At 49.5% G+C, this 16,393-nt stretch overlaps 1 protein-coding gene across 6 annotated transcripts in view; it reads right to left on the minus strand.

The window, feature by feature from the left end:
* The window catches only part of Rgs3 (regulator of G protein signaling 3), a 124,242-nt gene that overhangs the window by 86,072 nt on the left and 21,777 nt on the right, over positions 1-16,393 (minus strand). For 3 of the 6 annotated variants that reach the window (XM_074051214.1, XM_020160329.2, XM_020160330.2), the window contains exons 3-8: positions 14,238-14,296; positions 13,161-13,255; positions 12,158-12,226; positions 4,666-4,726; positions 3,473-3,563; positions 2,798-2,856 (exon numbers count right to left, since the gene is read on the minus strand). In XM_074051214.1, coding sequence (XP_073907315.1) covers positions 2,798-2,856; positions 3,473-3,563; positions 4,666-4,726; positions 12,158-12,226; positions 13,161-13,255; positions 14,238-14,296 — 434 coding nt within the window. Of the gene's footprint in view, positions 1-147; positions 2,778-2,797; positions 2,857-3,472; positions 3,564-4,665; positions 4,727-12,157; positions 12,227-13,160; positions 13,256-14,237; positions 14,297-16,393 lie in introns of those variants that run through there. The other 3 variants (XM_074051215.1, XM_020160328.2, XM_020160333.2) reach the window with 3 other exon arrangements.

Below are 16,393 nucleotides of genomic sequence, written 5' to 3' on the forward strand. Positions count from 1 at the left end.
GCTGGCCTTGGACCCAGCCCCAGATCAAAATGTGCCTGTAGGGAACAGGAGGCATGGAGGCCTTGTGGGGAGAGAGGTCCTGCTCAGGTGAGCTCCCACTCCCAACCCTCAAAACCCCACAGGTCCCCCAAGGGGCCAAGCACCCACCTGACGGTAGCGGCGCTCCGAACACACCTTGCAGAGCCCATTGAAGCGGTTCATGGTTGCGGGTCCTGCCTCAGCTGCTGCCCCATGAAAACCCAGCTCTCCCCCCCAGCAGCGGGAGCCCTCACTGCACCCGTCAGCCTGGCATGACCGCCCTGGGAAGCCCGCCCCACAGAAGAATGGCAGGAAATCACCTCTCACCTCCCCAAGCCCTGTCTGTGCTGTGTGCCTCTGCAGATAAGCCAGAAGGCTTCCTGAAACCTCAGAATGACAAGGAAGAGGGAGAGTTTTATATTAAAATTCCTGTCAACTAGTTAGTATTCCCCAGGCCTGGCGGGGAGAGGGCGCCTTTGTTCTGGCTGCATTCTCCGCCATGGGCCACTTTGTGCATCCAGTGTTCTCACAAACACCCCTTGCTGCCTGCCAGAGGGGAACCCAGGCAGAAAACACGCCCCGCTCTGCAACTGCGCTCCCTCCCCTGCACATCCCAGGGTCCCCAGGAGCAAATCCAGGGGACTAGTCCAGCCTATAGAATCCGAGGTTGTGCCTGCAGACATCCTGTCCCAGGCCAGGGAACACAAAATACTTGGAGGCTAAGGACCACATGCCACCCACAAGCTATGTATAAGTCAGTTTTCTCATCTACACAGTGGCTGCATGAAAGGTCTGATGACATGTGAACCATCAAATAAATGTGGGAGGGGACAATCCAGCATCCCCATCTTACCAGTGAAGAAACCGAGGCCTAGACAGGTTAAGGTCATGTCAGGGCAGACCCCAGATAACTGCCTTGCAGCCCCAAGTTTATACACTGTAAAGCAGCACAGTGTGCGCCCAGCCTCCTTTGCCCACCTGGAAGGCCTTGGGGAATCCCACCCACTCACCTATTCATGTCCTTATGACAGAGGCTGACCCCTGGTTTGGATGCTGGGTGACCATGGCAGTTGACCCAGGTTTCTGCACAATGCAGGAGCTGAAGAGGTGGCCTCTGTTGACTCTCCCCAAACTTCTACCAATCACACCCTCTTTGCTGAGCTCTACAGACATCTCCAAGTACACAGGACTAGGAGAGTTCAATGCACAGCAGAAAGTTGTCCCAGGGACTGTATGCAGGATCCAGCATGAAACAAGACTTTCCTGAGCCGCCCAGGGCTCTGCAGTGAGGATATCCATGTAATTCTCACAAATCACCAGGGCTGCTCCCTGCTCACTATCCTCTCTGCACTTGCTGAGCACAGAGAAAGGGAGGAAGGGCTTTACAGCTCTCCCCTGAAGTCACAGAAAATAGACCTAGCAAGTTACTCTAATACTACACTGTCCAGTACACTGGCAACTAGAAACGTGTAAATTAAAAATACTTAAAATGAAATAAAAGTTAACATTCATTTCCTGAGTTCCACTGGCCACAATCAAGTGCTCAATAGCTAAAGGCAGCAAGCAGCCACCACACTGGATGGTACAGCTCCAGACTGTGCACTCCACAAGGCCAGACCCTGACACCCAGCACTCAGTGCCAGGCCAGGTCCACAGAGGTGTGAACACTTCATGAATGATAAGGGAATGAATGAACTGCGTTTTTCTAGACTGCAGTACACCTATAGGTAAGATGTTATGGGATATGTCAACATCGTATTTCCTCAGCTAGCCCACACTCAGGAGACAGCATGACACAGCATGCCCAGGAGATAGCTATACCTTCCTCAGAGCCGGCCTCCACCTCTTGCTAGCTGTGTGGCCACAGACAGTGACCTAGCACCTCTGAACCGAAGTGTTCCCTAATCTGTAAAATAGAACTGTGATACAGTAGGTGCCAGTGTCTCACACCTATAATCCTAGCTACTTGGGAGGCTGAGTTTGGGAGAACCACAGTTCAAAGCCAGCCCAGGCCAAATAGTTTGTGAGAGTCCATCTCCAAAAATAACCAGAGCAAAATGGACTGGAAGTGTAGTTCAAGTGGTACAGTGCCTGGTTTGCAAGTGTGAAGCCCTGAGTTCAAACTTCAGCCCCACCAAAAAAAAAAAAAAATGGGACCATGACAAATACCTCAGGGGTGGAGGTTGAGAGTTAAATCCTAACAGTGTCTAAAAGGCTAATCCATTGCTGGGAGTTTGTAAGTTGTTACAGAAACCCTGGGACCACCTGCCCTCCTCTGCAAAGAGGTCTAATAAATTATAGAGAATTCTCCCAAATATCTCTGAGAAGTTCCTCTTCAGATTCAAGGTCCTGGCAGAGCAAAAACTCATTGTTCTCAGGTTCTGGGGTCACAGCTACTCCCTGCTCTCTGCAGTTCTAACCGGAAAGGTGACTTGACCATGGTGCCAGGGAAGCAGAGGGCCTGGGGTCTAGAGGAAAGGAGGACTCAGCTTCTAGAGACCAAAAGTCAGTAAGATCCAATCCATTCCTAGCTCTAAGACCTCCATTTCCTAGCTCTCTCCTCACTCCTGTCACTATCATGAATAACCCGAGGAAAGCATCTATCTCTGATGATACACCTTAGTCAAGAATACTCCCTTCAGAACACACAATTTGCTGAGTTTCAAACACCAAATACTGCCCTTTTGTGGGGTCTCCCTTAGGATTGACAAGTAGCAGATCAGAGCCCCTGAAGCAATGCTCAGGTGCCACCATCCCTGCCTGGGGTTGTCCCACCTACCTGGACTTTCTCTCCATTCTTGGTGTCCTCCCCACCTCCTGGTATTAGCAGCAGTGTGCCTGGAGGGTAACAGAATAGGGTCAGAAAACTTCTGCTGGCATGAGAGGACCCAACCACAGACCACCCAGGGGGCAAGGCTGGGTGATCCATGTGGTTTCCTGGACCACTCCTGGCTTCCATGATACAGGGATCCCAAGGCTTGGGCCAGGCAGGAATTCAGAAGCTAGGGCTGCATATGGGAAGGTCAGAACTGAAGGGGACACAAAATCCAAGTCCTGGGCCTCAGGGCTCATGGTAGGGCCTAAACTCCCTGCCTGTGGGAGTGGGCGGCTCAGGTCAGCAAGGCACCCCAGAGGAGGGTTCTTAAGCATGGAGCCTGGGAAGGAGCCACCCGAGAAGCACTGAAGCCCTCTGTGAACTGGGGGACGGGACAGGGAGCAGCACTGTATTGTGTGGGGTAAGGCCCACAGCCCTCTCTAAGAAGAGTCCAACCAGATAGACAAATTGTGGGCAAGAGCAGCCTGCATTCCAGCAGGTGCTTGTGAGGCGTCCCTGGACCCACTGAACTCATGGTAGCCCGGGTGGCAAGTGCCACAAAACAGGGATTGATGCTGCCACACAGGAAGGGAGGCAGTGGTCAGCATGGCAGGAAGGAACTGAAGAGTATGCACATGCCTCTCAGGGGCTGTAGCCGTCGCCTGGCCACCTTCAGGTGCTTGGTCCTGCCCAGGTTCTCCCCCAGCAGGTAGTACCAGCCACTGATCTCCTGTCATGAGAAGGAATGACACATTCAGACAGAGGCAGAAGGCACAGGTAAGGCAGCCACCAACCCCCTCCCCAAACGTAACAGTTGACATCCTCCCTCAGAGGATGCTACAGTATAGCCTCCTTCCCCAAGGCTGCCATACCTGCCCCTCTAAGAAGTCTTCCTAACACTCAGGGCAGAACTGGTGCCCCCGCTCAAGCTCGAATCTCCACAGCCTCTTCTCCAGAACAACTATGAACTTGCCTACCTGCCTGCCCCCTCTCCCAGCAGAATGTACACAGGCACTTTGACATGTCTAACATGAGCCTGGTGTACAGAAGGAACCCAATAAAAGTTTGCAGAAGGGAGGGAAAGAGCAAAGGAAAGACCAAACATAGGCATTTTGAGGCCCCTGTGCAGTCTCCACGGCGAACACCTTTTCCCAAGGGAATGAAGCAAGGCCACAGTAAAGGAGATCACAAGGACCCACAAATAGCCATCCCCCAAGACTTCGGTTCCAAGACGCAAAGCTAGATGGCAGAGCCATGCAGGAGATGGCCATGACATTTCTAGGGGTGCACAAAAGGAGTGCATCCCTCCCCTGTCCCCACCTCCCATTTGGGGGTGCACTGCAGACAAGAGGTGAAGAACAGCTGGTGGCCCAGAGGGTGGGTCTCCAGAACCCAAGTCCTCACTCAATCGGAAGGGAGTGCTATAGAGGACTGCACTGCTCTATCCACTCCAAGCACCCGCTGGACCCAGCAGTCACATCAAGAGGACCGCTGCAGCAGGCCACCAGGAGCACCTGGCCATTTGTCCAGGACAGGTTAGGAGTGCTCTGCACACTTAGGGACCTTCCTTCCAGTGTCCTTCACAGCAAACACCTCCCTCTTGGGAGGCCTCGGGCCGCTTAACTGCTCTCTGCAAGGGGACCCAACCCCTCAGCCATGCTGGTGACAAATAACAGTGGCCCTTTATTCAGGCCCTTCCTCAGCAGGGCACCATGTCACAGATAGGAGTTCCACCCAAGGATTTCCAGAGGCAGCCTGCCAGTAGCAGTCCATCCGGGGTTGGATGGCATGCTAGAAGCTTCCCTGGAGAGCCACCTTATCCAGAGACCCACCTTGTCTGGAGTCAGGAGGGACTTCACCCCGAAGCTCATGCAGCCGATGAGCGCCCGCTGCCTGGGAGAACAGCAAAGAGTCAGTGCCCCCCCAGGATGAACCAGGAGTTGCTCTACGAAGCATCCCACACAGCTGCCATGTGTGCCACAGCTTACAGAACACTTCTGCCACATGGGCTCCTTTGTCCTTCTCACTTTGCAAGGTGGGCAAAGAGGAATCCTCTCCAGTTTCCAGAGGAAAACCCAGGCTTAGAATTGTTTCCCATCCCGAGGTTACAGGTCATAATCGGGTCTGAGGGGCCGAGCATTCTAGGCCCTGCCACAGCACTCACTCCACCGCCACAGAAGCTCAGAACCCCCAGCTGGGTCGTCACTGTCCTGGTGCTGGGTAGATGGGGATAGCTGCACTCCACAGGGACTCTCAGCCCCCATTGGAGCTAGGGATGTTCAAGAGAGAGGCAAGTTAAGGAACCTCAGCTCAAGCTTTGTCTCAGGCCCACGCAGGCCCTAGGCAGCTCCCAAATGGTTGTAAAACAAGTTCCAAACACATTTGACACACAAAAGTCGCCTCAACACATCTGAACCTGACTGCCAGAGAGCGGGCAGGCGTGAGCCAGGGTCAGGCCTCAAGAATGTCAGACTGTGACAAGGGGCAGGGTTCCAGCTGGGCCTTCTTGGTCCAGGAATCCAGGAATTTAAAAGGAATTCAAAGTTCCTGAACAATGACCATCAATCAGGGACTGACAGACTCTTGATAGCTTTTAATAATGATGGCACAGATTAATATTAATGAAATGGAAAAAATTTGCTATTGTTAGAGAAAAGGAAGTTTATAAAGCTGTAGTTTAATGAAAAAGAGATCCACAAAAAGATTAACAATGGTAGATGGAATTATTAAGGATTTTTGTTTTCTTTCTTTCACTGTTTTTGAATTTTCATAGGGAACACTACTTTTGTAGTTAGGAAAAATAGTAGAAATGTATTTTTGCATACTTCTACCTGCTCCATCCTAACACTTCAGTCTTGTGGAGTTTTTTTCCACCTTATTCTCTCTCTTACTGCATCTTCCAACTTCCCTCCTTCATAGATGGGTTTAATAAGTGTTAAACAAAAAACATCATGGATATTTAGACCAGCATAACCTGGCAGTTGAATTCAACATCTGAAGAACCCACACAGGTGAGGGGTTTGGCCTGTCCTATGAGGCACAACATCAATACCAAGGATGGAACGAACTGCCTGGCTAGGTAATGAACCCCCACAAATGTGCCTCCCAGGAAGCCGGTCTACAGGGTCTGGACCAGAGTTCTAAACAGCAGTGTACCATAGAGACACAGGAAGAGGCTGCCTGATATCTAGGGTCCAGAGTTCATGCCTGGGGATCCAAACCCAGTTGGTCCGAGATGGGGCCCAGGCATTGGAACCCAGAGAAAATTCTCCAGGTATCCTACAGGGCACCCACCCATGCCTGCCCCAGCCATGGACCAGGGGTCTAGAAGGTCTCTATAAATAGGTATTGCCTGGCTTCTCCGGAAAGGGTAGCAGCTTACCACCCAACAGTCCTAAGCAAACAAAACTACCTTCTCACAGACGGCCAAGTGAGAGGTGAGGCTACAGGGCACTGGAGGGCTGGTCCTCAAGACCGGGCCACCTGTCTGCCAATCCATTCTCTGAACCACAGCCATGGGGCAGCCGGGATCCACCCGCTGTCTCTCGTCAGCTGCACTCCAACTGTGGCTCCATCTGCTTCCCCTCTTCTTTGCCCCTCCCACCCCACAAGGCCATATTAATAACCTACTCAAAAAGGGCAATGCAGTCACCCCAATAAAGTTGCACTTCCATGTCCACCTCCCTAGTCCACTGCCAAAAACAAGCACCTCTCCCTCTTGGGAAGGGGCCAGGGCAGCACTAGCAGGAGGCAGTGATGCAACTATCACAAGCTGCAGACACTCACAGAGCTGCCACTCAGAACAGGCTTTGTGGAGACTTTGCCAGCATCCTCCTGCAATGTCGTTGTGCTTGTCAGCACACACAGGAAGACCTTGGCTGGTGTTGAGGTGTTGTATATTCATTCTGCTCTCATGCTGGCTGAAACTTTCTACCTCTCCAGGCCAGTACATTAACTGTAATAAACACTGCCTCTCCCTATTCTTCAATAAGTGGAATTTTTATTCCTTTGTGCTTAGAGAATGCAAAATAGTTAATAGCCTCTCTTGAGCTTTGCTTCTTGCTAAGGGGCCTCCAACAATTTCATGATCATTCAAGCAGAGTCACTTGTCACAATTAATGTCCACAAGCAGAAACCTCTCTGAGTGTTCTTCAATTAGCTCCTTCTGAAGGCTGCTTTTGAGAATCCTTTGGAGGAAGAAGGGCACACAGCAATAGACCGGCCAGCTTATGAGCTGGGGCACTGGAGTTCACGTGGGAGAGGGCTGCAATTTCCCTAGGTGCAGAGTCTCTGGAAACTCGCCTTGGTCACTGCTGACTGCCAAGGCCTGAGCTCCAGGCTTGGTGCACTCAGTGAGGGCTTGACAAATGAGGAGATCCACCATGCCATGGTTGGCAGCACGGGGCAAGGAACCGTAGTGTTAAGGAAACAAGACAAACAGGCAGGAACTTAAATAGCAATTCAAAACCGCATACAGGGCCTGGCTCGGGACTGTAGTGAGACTGACAGATGAACAGCACAGGCAACACATTCTGAAGGCGTAGAAGGCAAGAGGAGGTTTAGGGCTGAGATGCTTGCAGGAAGCCTAATAAGTTAAGTCAGACAGAATGAAAGGAAGAACATTCCAGGCAGAGGGAACAGCCAGTACAAAGGCTCAGAGGTAATTACATGGTGTACACAGGGGAATAGCAGTTTACTTTTGAGTACAGGGTGAAAGACCCAACACAAAGTGAAAATACATTAATTTTAGGGAAGGTACTTTAATTCTTTCAGGGACCTTAGAACTTGTTTACTCCAGTGTTACACAATTGATTTTTAATTTAATGACATATTTTTCCATTCACTTTTTCTTTAGAGTTTTTCCCATAAATAGTCACAGCTCTCTGACATGAGGCCACTATCCACTGTCCACAACACTGAGATCTTGTTTATAAAGGTAAGGTACACGTACAGTGCTCATCATGCCGCATGACACACAGTGACAGATCCTCTGCAAATGTGGCTAATGATGTCATAAAAGATTTCTTTTTTTTTTTTAGTGGTCTAAGGCAGTTGGGTCTTGCGTTTTATGCCAGATGGCGAGCCTCCTACCTACATCCTTCTACATAGCTAGGATCACAGGCATACGCCGCCATGCCCAGCTCACTGGTTGGATAGCATCTCACTAAGTTTTGCCTAGGCTGGCCTCAAACCGTAATTCTCCCTATCTCTGCCTCCCTAGTAGCTGAGATTATAGACACAAGCCACCATGCCCAGCCTGTATATGCACTTTTAACTCGATACATATCGTTACAAATTCTTCTCCGGCCACAAGTTTGTTTTGGGGTTTTTTTGATGGTAGTACTACATATTGAACTCAGGGCCTCACATTTGTTAAACAAGCTCTCTACCACTTGAGTCATGCCCCCACTTTTTTAGTTAGTTCTTATACTTTTGCCCTGTCTGGTCCTGGATGACACTCATCCTACCTCTGCTGCCCAAGTAGCTGGGACTACAGGTATGCATCACTATGCCCAGCAGGCTACACATTTCTGAAGATGCTATAATTAATACTAGCAACTTCAGTTTGCCTTTCACCTATCATCAAATAGAACTTTCAGATCTCTTAGTTCCATATTCAAAGCTGCCGAGGAATTTACTGTTCCTTTCTAAGCATGATGATGGTTACATTTCTTTAGATTTATAAATATCATGATTTATATTCATGAGATGAGGCAATGTCTGGGATTTGCTTTCATATAATCAACTGGAGGAGAGGAAAGTGGGGAAATAGGACTGGCCATGCATGGAATACTGATGGAGCTAGGCTATGAGTACATGAGTTTGATCAAATACTTTCTTCCTTACATTCCTTACATTTGAAAATACCTATAATTTTTAAAAAGTTTATCAAACCATTTGATAACATCTACAGTTTTTTAAAAAACTGACAGAACCTTGGAGCTGAAATAAACCTTAGAGACCACTGCGTTTTACAGGCAGGGAAATTGAGGCCCAGAGCTAAGAAGGGCCTGACCCATGGTCAACCGGCCAGTCAGGGTGAGCCCCAATCCACAGCTCTGAGGTGGCTTCTCCTCGGGCCCACCGTGATCACCAGGCCCTTGGCCAGCACTTCTTTGTATATTCTCAGCTCTCTAATACAAATCTGGAGCCACACTGGGAGGACCTGAGGGTTTGGGGACCATGCTTCCCTCTTCTCTCCTACCAGTTTCAAACTGTGATCACCACACATTTGGCTGTATGCTTTTATACGAAACTACACTGCACAGGCTTGGAGAAGCAGCCTGAGGCCTGAGGAGCAAGCCACCAACACCGAAAGAATGTGGCTTTGGAGTCATTTGTCACCTGTGTAAAGCAAGCAAGTGTGCTGTTGCAAGTACACAGGTTTGGTGCCAGATGGTCTGAATTTGTAGCTTGTTTTCCCCACATCCCAACTGTATTACCTTGGGCAAGTTACGTAACTTTTTGTGCCTGTTTCCCCACCTATAAAAGAACAGCAGTAATAATATCCACTTCATGTGGTATTACAGGATTAAATGAGTTAAGGCGTGGCCTGTGCTTCCCCTCCACAGGGAAGCACTGCTTACTAAGTACAAGTCACAGCACCTCAGGTCTCAGTTCCCTCTTCTCGAAAAGAAGGACAATAATAACTCCTACCCTTCCAGGTCATTCTGAGATTAAGTGGGGTAATGTATGGAAAGTGCCTGGCACAAAGACGAGGTCAGTAAATGCTTATTTCCTTCCTTCTGTAATTGTCTTTCATGTTGATAAGTTGGATGTCTGTCCTTCAGAAAACACAATTTGATTTGGGAGCATTCAGCAGACCCAAGTTTCCTGCAGTCGTTCTGTCTGTCTCCTCGGGCTCAGAGGCCTTCTCATTCAGATGGGTCGATAATGGAATCCACTGAGAAACCCAGAGGGAGACTGAACCGGCCCTACAGTGTGGACAGCTTCTGCCTGTCTGAACCTGCCCTGTCCCTTTTGAGTTTTGGGCTGGGACTGTGACCACGAGTCTGGCTGTGTTTTATTTAATAAGGAAGGAATCTCACTTTCCCAAAATAGGCAACAAGAAGGCTGCCCTCGTCACACTGCCTCACTGAGGTCTGACTCACTTTCCCCAGCCTCACTTTCTCTTCCAAAAAATGTGACCTTCATTACTGGCTCCTTCTCCAGCAGTTCTGCCCACTTGCTCTGTTCTTGCAGGAGGGGAGAACCCCATGGAAGGCTCAGCTCCAGGCCTTGTGGGGTGTCCATCTGCCTCTCTCCAGAGGCCTGTGTGGCTTCCTTCAGGGCTTTCCCTAAAGTTTCTCAACCCTTCCAGGCCAGGTCCTGACCCTTGGTCCCTGTCACTGAGATAGGTGATTCCACCTGCTCAGAATTTCACCCACTGCCTTCACAGACACAGAAGTCCACACCCACCAAGCACCCCCGGTACAGACCACTCTCACCGGGCTCCTCTCTGGGAACCTGCATGTCACCATCTCCAAAGCTGACTCACCTTCCTTTCTCATGCACCCTGTCCTGGTTGGGGGCCCCACCAGCTACCCAAGAGTTGTCTTTGCCTTCTCCCCCACTCTCACAGACAAATCACAAGTAAGTGCTATTATATACTTGTAGTTATCTCCCAAATATCCTAGCCCTGTTTCCCTCCTCTCTATCCCAAATCATCTCTCACCCTGACCTACCAAAGACCTATCAAAATCATAGATCCAGGTTGTGCATCCATCATTCCCTTGCAAGACTCCACTCAGTGTCTCCCAATGGCCAAACGTCTTCCCAAACACCAGACGGCTGTGCACAGCTCGCCCTGCAAGCTAGTTTAAATGCAGATTCCTAGGTCCTGCCCATAAAGACTCAGATTCAGTCAACCCGATGTGGCACCTTGGGGCCTGTGTTCCTCACAAGCATCCCATGCATAGCCAGGACTGAGAACCACTGGCCCTTAAAAGTAACCCCATCTCCAAAGAGAACCTACAGAACTACCTGATTTGGTCTATGCCAATTCTTCACTCTTCACCTTACCTCTAGCCAGAGGCTTCTTTGTACTTGACCTCCAACAGCACCAATGAGTCTGTAGATAACCTCCTTTCTCTTCCCTCCCCCCACCTCCTTGGCTCTATCTAACTGGTTCTCTCTGTCCTTTTGCTTGTGCATCAAGAGACAATACAGTGTTAAGAAAAAGGACCTGAGTCCAATTGCCTGGGTTCTCAGCCTGAATCTACTGCTCATCGCTTTTGTGACCTTGAGTAAGGTACTAACCTTTCTTAACTTAAGTTTCTTCTTCTGAAAATTTAGGACAAAACTACATAAATGAGCTGGGCGTGGTGAAGCGCACCTGTAATCCCAGCATTCAGGAGGCTGAGGCAGGAGATGGAGAGCTTGAGACAGCCTGGTCTATAAAGAGAGACTGTGTCTCAAAAACAACAACAATCAAAGAAAAAACACCTACTAAAATGAGCTAATGCACTATTAACCCTGATTCAAGGTCAAGTGTTCCCACTCCCTTTCCTTAGCAGCCAATCCTCATGCTCCCCTGTTCTGTACTACTACCATTACTAAGGACACCATCTGCCCTCCTGTGCCCTGCACTGCTCATGAGATCAGCCTGCTTGGATTCTCCCACCCAAAACTTCTGGGCCCCCTAAAAGGGCCTCCTTGTGGCAGCCTTTTCCACCATGAATATTCCTGTCTGCATATTTGCTCATGCGATACCCTACCTGGAATACCCTCTTACCCTTCTCTCCTTATCTTCCTCTTAATCTCTGCCTAGGTTCAAAATCCACTCTTTCCTATGAAGCCTGCTTGGTCAACCAACAGTGAGCTTTTCCTCTTCCCTCTTTTCCCTGGCCTTGTTACTAATTTCATTCTTTTATTCATGAGGTCAATATCTGTAAGACATCTATGTGCTAGACACTAGGAACAGTGAAGACTAAAAGTGAAACAGGCCTAGTTTTCATGATGCCTGGAGTCCTATGGAGCTGGGTATGCATGTTGCTTCTGTCATTTATCTCCACACAGCACCTGGTGTCTCTACCTGAACAGTGGGAGCCTTGAGAGCAGAGCCCAGGTGTAGGCTGGTTGGCACTCCTGGTGGCCAACACAGTGCCCTGTTGATCAAGTGCTCAGCAAAGGCTCATTCATAACAGGACCCTTGGCCTCGCCTAGAGTGACATGAACACAGGGGATGCAGTCTCTGCCATGTAGTGTAGTCACTACCACTCATGTACCCAAAGGCATTAATTGAGCCCCTACTGCAATGCTAGCTGCCTGGCTACCACCCCAGCCCAGAGAAGGGTCTCAGTCCAGCTCAGCAGTTCTTCTCACCTGGTCGAACTGGCTCTGTTCCACACGCAAACCAGAAGACGCTTCTGATCATCCTCCTCTGAGACAGGGCTGGAAAGCAAAGCAGACATTCAGAGTTAGGAGGGCCGAGCCCCAGGCCTGACCTAAACAGCTGGTTAAATAAACTATAACACAAATGGTATGGGAGATGAGTATTTACGTGCAGAACAGTTTATATATATTGCCAAGGGTAAAAAGGAGGTTACAACACACCATCATAAAACAATCTTGTGAACACACATGGGCATACACACCCAGAAACAAAAGGATCAGACAAGAATTGCACAAGTCATAGCTGTCTGAGTAGTAGAACTACAATTATTTTCTATTTCCTTCTGTTTGCTCATCTGTATTTTCTAATTTTGTATAATATGCAAAATTACCTTGTAAAGTGAGGGAAAAAACAAAGTTAGTATTATTACTAATTTTTACTGATGGGAAAAGGCCAAATGTCCATGACCTTCCCATTGGCCCCAGAGTCTAGAGATGGGAGAAATAGGTAATAATAATAATAATAACAACCGCTCCCATTCTGTCATACTGTTGCATTTACAGCTCCCAGCTCCCCAGATCCATTTTACAAATGAGGAAGCTGAGGCTCAGGGAGTTTACAAGTTCAAATAGAAAGGAGGATAGGAAGGCAAAACTGCCCTTCAGCTTGGAAAATTCCTTCTGCTGAACGCAAGAGCTTAGTCAGAAGAACAGTGGGAAATTGCCACCTCTTTTCAGGGGTTGCCAGCCCCAAGCTGGGCACTGTAATTACAAAGTATATCAGCCAAGTGATATACCTTATCACTGTGGACCTCACTGCTGGGCCTGGGGCCAGGGATGCAAGGACACAGGGAGTGAGAAAACAAAGACATCCTTTAGAAGTCACTGTTTTTCTGCTTAGATCTAGTTCTAGATTTGGCAAACAGAGCTGTTTCCGGAGAAACACTCCCTCCCTCTCTTCTCAAGGGCTGGCCCGGCTGCTCCAGACTCTTACAAGAAGAAGTGCTCGTGGAAAGAGGGGTCTCTGCAGTCTGAAATGGTCTGCGTCTTCTGACAGCGGGTTCGATTGTCATCAGGAATCAAAGAAATCTTGAATTAGAGAAAAGTTAAGCATTAGCTGATCTCATAGACACATAATGGCCTATGCACAGCAGCCAACTCTGCACATCTCCAAGTTGAAAGCTCCCCCAGTGTCCTCCAAACCAGCCTCTGCAGAGGACAGAGTGGAGTCCCAGTGATGCTGTAAAAGAATAAAGAGCCCAGGGCCAGATGCCAGGACAGTACATGGGCAGTACTGAGATGCAGACACAGGCCCAGCCAGAGGTGGCATACAATTGTATCATCTCCACTCTTCCTCTAGGCCTCCTCTCTTCTAAGTCCTAACAGCCCCCTGGCCCTCCCTTCCCAAGAGGCTCAAGCCACCCTCCTGTGAAGCCCAGTCCCTGTTCTAGTCCTGGTACTGTATCCCCTGCCTTGGGCGCCCAGCCCTGCTCCTGGCCCAAGCCCTTCTCCAGGCCCTTGGTAGGGGAGGGCTTCAGGAACAACACAGAGAGGGCAACCAAGGCCTGTGCCTGGTACACTAGCAGCCACACTTGGGGAGGTTCCTGGCCTTTGGCTCCCCGTGGAAGCAGAGCCTCACCCCTGCAGGGTCTCTGGCTTCATCACAAAGGGCCCAGCTCAGAAGGATCTTTAGCCCTCAAGACACTTCCTCCACTCTTCTGCCCAAACCTGGTCATCCTGCCTCTAGTTTGTGGAGAGGGAAGTAAAGAGATTGCTTTTCGCAAAAGGGCTTCTATTTCAGTCAGCCACATGCTCACACGGCTCACCTGTGTGAGTGACCAAGATCACCCTTAAAATTCTAGCTCTGGATGAAGCATTAGGGACAAAGGTAGGCAAAAGAAAAGAGCCTATCCTAGCATAAGGCCTAATAAATTCCCACTGACCCAATGATTGAGGTGGTGGCCATAACCTCAAATGACGCCAAACCCACAGGTGTGCTGGGACCGGTGGGCTCCACCCAAGTGACATGGCCCCTCAATGCCCACTTCCCACCTCTAGCCCTGTGGAATACCTTCACATAGGGATCGCAGACGCCAGGCTCTTTGCTCATCAGGCCTTTGCCTTCTATAACTAAAAGAGAATTAAGAGTAGAGTAGGAGTGGGTGAATGGGAAACTACACATTCAATATGCAGACATACACACTCACAGTAAGCCAAAGATCTGAAAGTAACAGGGCTATGGCACTTACCCCAGGTCCTTAATATCCAGTGACAACCACTGGATCAAAAGCCCTCTCTCATCTAGTCCATTGCCCCCATCCCTACTCCCTGGCAGCACCCTCCCCACAGCCTTATGGAGTGCATTCCATTCCCTGAATCCTACAGCTGGAAGGGAATGTAAAATGATTGAGTCCAACCCATCACTGAAATGGGGAAATGCAGCTACAAGGGATGCAAAGAAGAAACTTGCCCCAAACTCAGACCACTGGGAATGACAGTTGGATTTAGAGCCAATATCTCCTGACTCCCAGGCCAGTGTTTTCAGTACCATCCAAGACTGCCTTCCAGGACTGGTGAACTGAACTAGAAAACTCCCCTGTACCATGAGCTGCACTGTGCAATGGGGAGTATGACACCACAATCACAAGCTCAGGTTCCAGAAGCAGACAGACCAAGCACAAATGGCACCACTTACTAAGCACGCTTGCTAGAGTGAGTTGCCTTCCTCTCTGAAGCTGGATCATGCATGTCACATGATCGTCATACCCACTAAATGAGATCATGCATCTAAAGTGTTTAGTAGAGTACCCGACAAATAAGTAACTGCTCCACAAACCTTTGCTAAATAAAAAAATAAAGAAGAAATGAAAGTAAGGGATCAGAGTGGGGTAGGTGCAGGACTGGTCATGAGGCAAGAATGGTCTGTTTGCATGAGGTCCACAGAAATCAAACAGGTCTGGTAGAACCTGAGCCTCTATCTGTTTTCTTTTCTGTTTGGTTTTGATGGAGCCCTGGGCTTTGGCTAGCATAGAGTCCCTGGTAGTTTGGAAAGCCAAAGGCAGGAGTGGTCACAAGCTGGAAGGAGTGAAGGGCCTGAGACTGGGGAGAAGCCAAAGCAAACTGTGCAGGACAAATGGAATGGTGGAGGCCAAGATGCACTTTGTAAAAACTGTTTGCACAGCTGGAGTCAGACCTGGCAAGCAAAGAACACCCCTCTTCTGGTCCTTGGGAACTTCACCTTGGGCCCCTTAAGGCCAGGAGCGGAGGACCCCAGGCGCCTGCTGGTCTACCCTGTCCTGTATCCTAGTTACTGTTCCTGCCTGTGTCCTGCCCCTCAAAGGCATGGTTCTCCAGGACAGGATCCAGGCCTGGTGACCTCCTGGGTCTCCCTGCCACCATTAGCAGTGAGGCTGATCTGGCCCCACCCTCACTGCACTCCCATCCTGGTGGAGAAACCAGCCCCAGGGTGGCACCGTGCAGTCAGGCTGTGATGAGGACTTATGTTCTCATATGCAGGAAGCAACAAATAGCCCAGGCAGGTGTTGGGGGGTAGGGAGGAGGATGGACATGTCTCCTTGAAGGAAAAAATAAGCAAAATGAGCCTTCCTTCCTGAGGCTTAATGATATCTGAGGCAGCCATGTTTCTTGCAAAGCAGAGGTAAAGGCAGTTAGTTCTTTTTAAAAAGGAATCCAACAAAGCAGGAAGGTTATTCTAGTCACTGGGAACAGTAGGTTCCTTATGCAAAGGCACAGAAGCAGGGACAAGCAGGGTGCATTCGTGGGGGTGCAAGTCACTGGATAGAACAAGGGGTGCAGAGTGCATTGAGCAGCAAGAGCCAAGGAGGCTGGAGAGACAGGCAGGGCCTTCTTGGTTAATCTGAAGGATCCAGACAGTGGGATCATGACAGCTTAGTAGCTATTAATGTGCTAGATGGGAGGAAGAACAAATGGATTAATTTGCTATTTAAAAAAAAACAGTATGAAATCCTCCTATGTTATTATGCCCCAGTCATGCTAGACAGCACTTTAAATGCATTGTCCCCTTCCAGGCCCCAGAGACTTTGCACTTGCTGTTTCCTCTACATAAAATGCACCCCCCATCCTCCCCACCCCCGCTTCACCCTGGCTCCACTTTGTCCTGCCTTAAGGATGGAATGTGGACATTGCCACCTCTGCTGAGTCCTCGCTGGCATCCCATCAGCACCTCGAGAGCCAGGTTAAGTGCTT

This window comes from Castor canadensis, chromosome 13 (assembly GCF_047511655.1).
Source record: "Castor canadensis chromosome 13, mCasCan1.hap1v2, whole genome shotgun sequence".
NCBI classification, from domain to species: Eukaryota; Metazoa; Chordata; class Mammalia; order Rodentia; family Castoridae; genus Castor; species Castor canadensis.